The sequence below is a fragment of the Colletotrichum acutatum genome, assembly GCF_030867785.1.
Source record: "Colletotrichum acutatum strain CBS 112980 chromosome Unknown BDZ83scaffold_4, whole genome shotgun sequence".
Lineage (NCBI taxonomy): Eukaryota > Fungi > Ascomycota > Sordariomycetes > Glomerellales > Glomerellaceae > Colletotrichum > Colletotrichum acutatum.
This window is the reverse complement of record NW_026848998.1, coordinates 871,086-879,243: the sequence shown is the minus strand read 5'-3', so window position 1 is coordinate 879,243 and position 8,158 is coordinate 871,086. Positions and strand designations below refer to the sequence as shown.

The 8,158-nt window shown below is 52.7% G+C and overlaps 3 protein-coding genes across 3 annotated transcripts; 1 reads left to right on the top strand and 2 right to left on the bottom strand.

Moving 5' to 3' along the window:
• Positions 1–453: 453 nt before the first annotated feature.
• On the bottom strand, positions 454–861 carry BDZ83DRAFT_747002 (uncharacterized protein; the record flags this gene model as incomplete). Its single annotated transcript, XM_060513358.1, has 1 exon — positions 454–861. The coding sequence occupies one exon, from the start codon at positions 859–861 to the stop codon at positions 454–456; it is 408 nt and encodes a 135-aa protein (XP_060371212.1).
• A 927-nt stretch (positions 862–1,788) lies between these two features.
• On the bottom strand, positions 1,789–2,295 carry BDZ83DRAFT_747001 (uncharacterized protein; the record flags this gene model as incomplete). The annotated part of the gene is made up of 1 exon (XM_060513357.1): positions 1,789–2,295. One exon carries the CDS (start codon positions 2,293–2,295, stop codon positions 1,789–1,791), a length of 507 nt encoding a protein of 168 aa, XP_060371211.1.
• Positions 2,296–5,341: 3,046 nt separating this feature from the next.
• Positions 5,342–7,910, top strand: BDZ83DRAFT_565650 (armadillo-type protein; the record flags this gene model as incomplete). The annotated part of the gene is made up of 6 exons (XM_060503781.1): positions 5,342–5,464; positions 5,523–5,660; positions 5,716–5,826; positions 5,877–6,023; positions 6,077–6,450; positions 6,500–7,910. The coding sequence occupies 6 exons, from the start codon at positions 5,342–5,344 to the stop codon at positions 7,908–7,910; spliced, it is 2,304 nt and encodes a 767-aa protein (XP_060371210.1).
• Between the last annotated feature and the right edge of the window lie 248 nt (positions 7,911–8,158).

Here is an 8,158-nt window from a genome sequence, read left to right as displayed (position 1 = left end):
CAAAACGGTAAAGTTGCAGAAATTTCTCGGAGCTCGTCAAACTCGTCTGTCAACGCAACAATCTTGGCGGCCGTGGCCGACTACTTCATGTTAGAACGTGATCCATAAGCGATAGCTGAAGTCTCCGGGAAGTCGGTCCGGTCTTTTTCAGCCGCAATACTTGGCTAGCGAGAGAGTAGACCTTCATATGGAAATGGTTCCATGGAAGTTGGGAAGCGATGTTGATTGTTGTCAGACATGTAGATTGGACGAACCCTGCCTGACCAACGACAACCGGGATGTTGCTTTCCAGGGAAGCGGGTAGGCACTGAGGAAGGACGGCTTGGAAAGTACTTGCCTCTAGTGATGTTCCATTCAGCATCTCACGTTCCTGCTCAGTCCAGAGGGTGGTAACAGGAACTTGCGGCGGCAGATACTTGACGTATTCTGTCCATGGCGTCGAGACTCCGCCCTTCAAAGACGTCTTAGGCCTATCAGGAAGTACTTTCTGCGTGAGAAGAAAGAGGCATATGTCATGTCGAGTTGACTACATTGAGAAGATGGGCGATCCCTTAGCTTTTCAAGGTCCGTATCAAACTCGGGCGAACACTCTACCTTGCGGCCTGCAGCCTCGAGCAGCTGCCGAAAGTTCTTGTCAACCTTTGCATAGTTCTCAACAGCTTCAGCGGATAAAATCAGCTCGCCGGGAATCCTGAGCAATGTCGGAATGTCAAAGGTCTCTTCTTCTCGACTGAGCTCCTTGTTCGAAAGTAGACCCAACCCGCAGCCGGGGATTTCGCGGGCCTCGACGTCGACGAGGTCTACGTCATTGAACATGGCCCAGGTGGACAGAGTCTCCAGGGGAAGCTGCGTAGACGCCATGACGAGGCTATTGGCTTGCTATCAATGGAATTGAAGAGTTACTTGCGAACGGGCGGGATGTTAATCGTTGCGCTGTAGTCTCGTGGTTGGCTGGGTAAGTGGAAAGATCGAAGCTCGAGTCCGGTGAGCAAAACGTGAGGTTGCTCAAAGCGTAGGGTGGATCGCAATGCAATGCACTGCAAGCGAGTAGCGAATACAAGTGCTTGGGTTTTGGAACTGCAAGAAGCCGATGCCTCCTACCAGAAAATTATTCAGTTCTTTTTCCCATGTCGGAAATTATTGTTTGAAACGGCAAGATATCTTCTTCGGCCAAAATTTCAATAGAAGGAGCTTCATGCGCCGCATTGGTAGTTAGAAACCCAGAGAAGCCTAAAACACTGGGCCCCATCACGAAGGCGGGCGCGAACCTTGCCTACTCGTCTCATGTTCGAGTAAGAACCACCTTCTCACAGCTCTGCTTAAACTTTCCAATGGAAAAGAAACATGGGCTTTCGACTCGAACACCGCAATGTTGAAAGACGACGACGGTCACTGAATGGGTTTTGGAACTTGGAGGGTGTCAAAGTCCTATTTTTCGTAGGTGGTATATGTACTACTCAGGCAACTAGTTGGGGCATGATTAACACCTGCTAGTCATCATAGCGGAAAGGCCAGACAATCCCGCTCTAAGGTCAGTTCGCAACGGCCTAGGAGGTATGATTCCTCCATACCATTCCTGACAACTCCGAAATTATGCGTGCAGACCTAGCCGGGTTACGGCGAGATCGAGGTATCATCGATGTGAAATAGGATAAGGAAACGAAAAGCAGACCAAACTCCATGCTGAGCATTCCCGGTCCCGTTGTCGCTGTTCCCATAGCTCGTAAAGACGAGTAGTAATACAGACTTACAGCCCTCAATCGGCTGCACTGATTATCGTACTCCAGGTTACCGACCATTTGAGGCGAGATGCTCCTTGAAGAGCTCAGCGGCACGACAAGCATCCCTCCGCCGACTCTCTTCATGCATCTTGCGCATCCAGGCCGCTCCCCGCACCCACTCCTCATTTCTGCGGACATAGATTGGCAACTCATCTTCAGGGACATCGCCGAAGTCCATGTGTCTATGGTGTGACCACGGCCGTGGCCCGCCTCCCGCGACGACCAACTTATCTTCCTCTTCCTGGCGCTCTTCTGCCAGGCGCTGCTGTCGCATGCGCTTGGCTGCTTTGCCGAAGTTTGCCTTACGACCACCTCGGGCTTTGATTTCCTCCATCTTCGACGTGTACCACTGGTCGCTGCGATTATGCGGCCAATGAATGCGAGGGTCAAGCTTCATATGAAAGTGGCCGTCATCTGCACCAGGTGGCGAGGCTCCTTTTGAGGTCTCGATTGGCGCAGCCAGAGTATACACCCCCAGAGGAGGTCTCGTGGCGTCAGGCTGGCTATATATCATGGCGTCGAACTTGGTGAATTCAAAGTCGGCGCAAAGCTGGAGTCGACGCTCTTCGCATGTCAATTTCTTCGTTTTGCGGGAGAAACCGGGCTTCGGATTCTGCTGGTTGCGATTCTGCTGATCGGCCCTCCCTAGTGTCGAGCCTTGTCGAAGTGTGCCATTCGGCAAAAGGACGTGATTATGACTCTGCCCGTTGACAAGGTTTGGCTGCCGTATTCTCCCACTTCTCTCTCGTCTACCATCTTCGTTCTCGTCAGAGGAAGAGCTGAGCACAATAGGCCTAAATACCGCACCCAGGCGAGTGGTATCCTCATTTCTCAAAGAACGTGAACGAGACGCGTCGAGGTTGGCGCCAGGAAGTCCGAAAGAAGATGTGGATTGTGAAACATTCAAAGTCGCTCCAAGGTAAGTGGACGAATGGGGATGTCCAATCACTACCTTTGCTTGCTCTGGAGCTCTATCATCAATCTCGTTATCATCATCATCAGAGGAGGTGAATGACGACGATGACTCGGATGTGGTGTCGGTACTGTCAAGCCTTCTCCGCTTGCCGGTCGAAGACGTGAATCTGCTCGTTGAAGCTGATCGTGATACTGATGGCGCCGATTTCACATGCATTGGCGGCAGACTCTTAGTACTGACGTGAGGCAGCGATTCGAAGCTTCTATTCCCAGATAGCGTAGATATCGATGGTGCAATGGAAGCCCTTCCTGCAAGTTGACCTCTGTAGCTTTCAGCATCCGGTCGGGCGCTCGAATCGCGAGTGGCATGCAACGCGTTCTTAGTGCCTGGCATCATCGCGGACTCTTGAGATGCTCGAGAGCTTTGGCCTGCAAAAGCCCTTGCCGGATTGTAGCCCCATGTCTTCTTTCCCCTGGGTTGCACCTGTTCGACGGTTGCAGACGCCTGCAATGCGCGCTGGTTTGTGTCGGTACTGCCAGAGGGTCGCTTCGTCTGGTCTTGCGATGGCGAGTGGACTGGGTTAAGAAGTGGTCGAAAAGGATTGAACGTGCCAGAAGGGAGTGATTCATGGTTGATCGATGAGCCAGACTCGGGAGTGTGAGTTTGCGCAGAAGGAGTGTGGAATCTCAAATGAGTCTCTTCTTCCATGCGCTTCCTGGGAGGAGCTTTTGTCCCAGCTGTCTTTCTGGCTGTCGTTGCCAGTTTTCCCACAAGATCTGACGGCAGATTCGTCCTTCTGACCATGTCATGGGCGCTCCGAGAAGCGTATGCTGGTTCATCTCGAAAATCCCTGCTTCGAGAATAGGACTGGCTGCTTCTCAACTGGTCGTCATTTCTAGCTCGCCCTATACTCTGCGATGGGTTCTGCACCACTGAGGACCTTGGGGGCCCGCCGGCGGCAAGATGCGCAGCATTGACTCGAGGATTTCTCCTTTCTGCTTGATGGCGTAGGCAAAGAGTCCCATGAAGAGCACTGGAATCGCACCCGTCTTCGGCACACCGCTTTGTAGACTGCTGACCAAAGGACTCCATCTCCTAACGGCCTGGTTCTTCATGAAGATGTCTCGATTCTATCAACTTGCTGAGATGGTTTTCCACGGACGCAGGATCGGGGTTCGTAGATCTCAAAAGCCTTCTTGCCTAGCCAGACCTGCTCTGAAGGACAAAAGGCTGTTGCCCAAGTGCTGGAGGCAGCGAAGATACGTTGACGAGATTGGATGTTTGAGTCTCTCGGGAAAACGTTGGCAAAGTTGAGCTGAGTAATGCGTCCCAATTCAAATTCAGAACAACGTGTCGAGCAAGAAGTACACAGCGAGGATGGGTTCCTTTGTCTTCATGGTCTGGTACTTGGGAGATTAGGTGGCCAGAGGTGCATGACAGGGGGGTTCTACTGAAGTAAGGTTAGCTTAAAGTTCAACCTGACGTTAGACGGGACCCGGAAGGTCCTGCAAAACGAGTTGGAGCCAAATGATGACAGTTGTGGAAATAAAGTGTGCGCTCAGGTCTTTTCAGTCATTTTGGTCTTCATTTTGGGGACCACAGCGGGTTTGTAGTCTCATCTTGAACCATTTGCCTTGTCTGCCTGAGCCTTTGGTCCTACTCCGTTTGGGTAACTAGTAGTAGAACTCCAAAATGAGGTCATGTTCATGTCGTTTCTCAATCCCAGATTGGTATACTGCATTGTTTGAGCAGCTCCATGTGTCGCGTATGCTTTTCGCTTGGCGAAAGCCTTGCGAGGATGAGGACGTGGCTCATTCATCCAGAACGGCCATTGAATGGTAACAAGATGAGACAACAGACCCAGAAGAATCCTTTTCGATCGGACCTTTTACCAGTAGTCATCACTGCGCGTAAGAAAAGTGTATTTGGGGTTGGGGAATGAAATCGAGGGCTTAGAGAAGCAAAATCGCACTTACCCGTTGGAGAACCGCCTGCTCCCTCAGAGTCGCGCCTTCGGCCGCCAGCGCACGACACTTTGGCATGGATGAAGAAGAGAAATAGCTTTGGGACCGGGCTGAAGGTAAGTAAGTGTGAATGAGTCCTGTTGAGCGCAGAGTTGTGAACAAGTCTCTCTTCGTAGCGGCGCGAATGCTCAAGGTAGACCTAGCTAAGTAGGTTTTGTCGAGTCGCAAGGCTGGTCGGGTTGCTGAGGCTCTCGCCTCGCGTTGCGTTCAGTGGAGGTTGATGAAGGTTGCTTGCTTGAATTCACTGGAGGACCTCGGGGTAATCCTTGCCTAGCTTCGTTAACAGACGGAACGACCTAGACGGGGCACCATCGATTTGCATCCGGGCCCACCCAAAACGTCGGCGAACGGATCATTTGTCACCCGTATCACCCCTCCATCCAAAATAGCCTAGCGCGGGGATCTTCAGGCATGAGCTGCTGCTAATGGTCCCCTGTTCCAGTGGTCCATGGTCCACTATCTTGTCGCCAAGTTGCCCGAAGCTCCCTGCCTACCTCAGCACTTCCAGCGCGTGCGTTGCCCCTTCCGCCAAATCTACAATTTCAAGGCCAGCAGCAGTTGCTGATTGACCAGATCTTGACCTCCCGTCCTGAATACGTCCCCGGATTTGGCGCAACAAGATGAATTTCCTCAAGTCAGCAGTGGCCTCTGCCATTGCACAGGGGCCACCATTCCCTTATAGCTTTGGCGACAAGGTGGATATCGACGAGTCCATTTGGACATTGAGTAACGGTACCAAGCGAGTATGTCTAGCTACCCGACGAGGCAATCGACAGCTCACCATCTAACGCCCCTTGACAGGAAGACGGTTCCAACTGTAGTATTTTCTCCTTCGATGTTGCCGCCAACAAGTCCCGACTACCCCTGGCGAAGAACGCACTGCGAAAGCTGAGGACCCTACGGCACCCAGGCGTCATCAAGGTGCTGGATACCGTAGAGGTAAAGGCGGCCCCTGACTACCTTACACGGGGCTTTGTCTCACAAGTCTATGCAGACCGATACATACATTTACATTGCGACCGAGCGAGTGGTGCCTCTTCGATGGCATGTGAAGAGAAAGAGCCTCACGCCAGAAACGATAAAATGGGGACTCAGCAGCGTTGCGGTATGTTGGGATGATAACCTGGTTGCGTAGGTACACTAACGATTCCTCAGCGCACCATCAAATTCATCAATGATGAGGCTTCATCAATACACGGCAACCTAAGGGTTGGCTCTGTGTACACATCTGAGAGCGGGGAGTGGAAGATGAGCGGGTTTGAGGTTCTGAGCAACGTGAAAGACGACGAAGCAGTGATCTACGTAGGTATTACTCCTTATTCTTGGAGAATGTCCTTACTGACTTCGAGGTCTAGACATACGGCAGCTTGGTCCCAGATTCAGGGCGATATGCGCCGCCTGAGCTTGCTCGTGGTGGCTGGGATGCTATCAAGAAGAGCCCGCATTCCGCAGTGGACTCGTTTGGTTTTGGATGTATGATATTTGAGGTCTTCAACGGCGACTTCATGGGCTCTGATCAAGCCGGTCAGACGAAGAGCATTCCTCCGACCATGCAACAAAGTTACAAGCGTCTCGTCAACCCAAACCCGAAGGCGCGTGTAAGCGTTGGCCATTTCCTCGAACAAGGACAACGGAGCGGATCTTTCTTCGACAGCCCCTTAATTAAACTGACGGAAGGAATCGAGAATCTCGGTGTGAAGACTGAGAGTGAGAGAGAGGCATTCCTCGAGTAGGTCCTTTGATGTCGAGGACTTCGAGCATGTAACTGACCTACACAGTGATCTCGATCAACTGACGGACGATTTCCCCGAAGACTTTTTCAAGATGAAGATTCTCCCGGAGCTCATCAAGTCAGTTGAGTTTGGTGGTGGCGGCCCCAAGGCCTTCAGCGTTGTAATGAAAATTGCAACCAAGCTTTCAAACGAGGATTTTGACTCAAAGATCACACCCGTCGTAATCCGGCTATTCGCAAACCCCGATCGAGCGATTCGTGTCTGCCTTCTCGATAGCCTGCCTTTGATGATCGATCGGTTAACACAAAAAGTGGTCAACGATAAGATCTTCCCACAGCTCGTAACTGGCTTCACAGACGTGGCGCCAGTTGTCCGAGAGCAGACTTTGAAGTCGGTTTTGGTCATTATTGGGAAGTTGTCTGATCGTACCATCAACGGCGAGCTGCTCAAGTACCTCGCCAAGGCGGCAAACGATGAACAGCCAGGCATCCGAACAAACACCACAATTTGTCTGGGAAAGATTGCCAAAAACCTTGGAACATCTTCGAGAGCCAAGGTGCTCATCGCCGCCTTCACCAGGTCCCTGCGTGATCCGTTTGTGCATGCTCGAAATGCCTCGCTGATGGCTCTCGGCGTCACAGGGGATTGCTTCTCCGACGAGGATGTGGCTTTGAGGATAATGCCCGCGGTCTGCCCCTTGCTGATTGACAAGGAGAAGGTGATCCGCGACCAGGCGAGCAAGACGATGGACGTTTACCTGAAGCAAGTCAGGAAGGCCGCCTCCAACATGCCAGAAACCGCTCTGCCTCCTCAGGCTGCAGAAGGCGCCGGCGGACCTCGGATGAGCACTCCTCAGCCCAACGAGGCCTCGGCAGCGTCCTGGGCCGGGTGGGCCATCTCCTCTTTCACCAATAAGATTTCGACTGCGAACGGTGAGATGCAAACCTCCAACGGCTCAGGCGCTGTATCTCCCAAGCCGTCCCCATCGCCAGGCCCCGACGCGAAGAGGACCACCACCTCCTCGGCCTCAGCTCTGCATCGCCAGGCGGTCAAGTCTCCCCCGCCAATGTCGCGGACGCCGTCGTCGGTCGTAGCGGATGCCTTCGACCCGGAACCTGCAGACGACGGCGGAGACGCTTGGGGCGATCTGGGAGACGATGACGGTTGGGGAGAGCCAAGCGCAAACAGCAGCTCGTCGGCGAAGAAGGCAACTACGGCCAGCGCAACTCCATTTGACGACGGTGCAGAGCCAGATTTTGCCGGCTGGCTGGCGGCGCAATCCCAGAAGAAGACCGGGGGAAGCAAGCCGCTGCCAAAGGGCCTCTCAAAGTCGTCAACAACAGCAGCGAAGAAGCCTCTAGTGTCGAGGCCGGCCGCTAAGCCTGTGGTAGCAAAGAAGATTGACATGAAGCCGAAGGACGACGATGACGATGAAGGCTGGGGAGACGGGTGGTAGGTGGTAAGCGCGGCAAGACGAGACAAAGTTTACAGCATTTACGGCGTTGAGGGTTGCGGAATACCACGATGTTGCAAGTAATGTTCATGTAGCAGTAAAGCCTGCCAATTGAGAATTTGTAATGCAGACGGCCGCAGCCTCATCTGTGAATGCGATACAAAGGACTGTCCCGGACGCCCCGCCAACCCAATCCCCAAAAATCATAATGAAGAAAAGTTACAAGCCATGATTGAAGAAAAAAGCCTTTT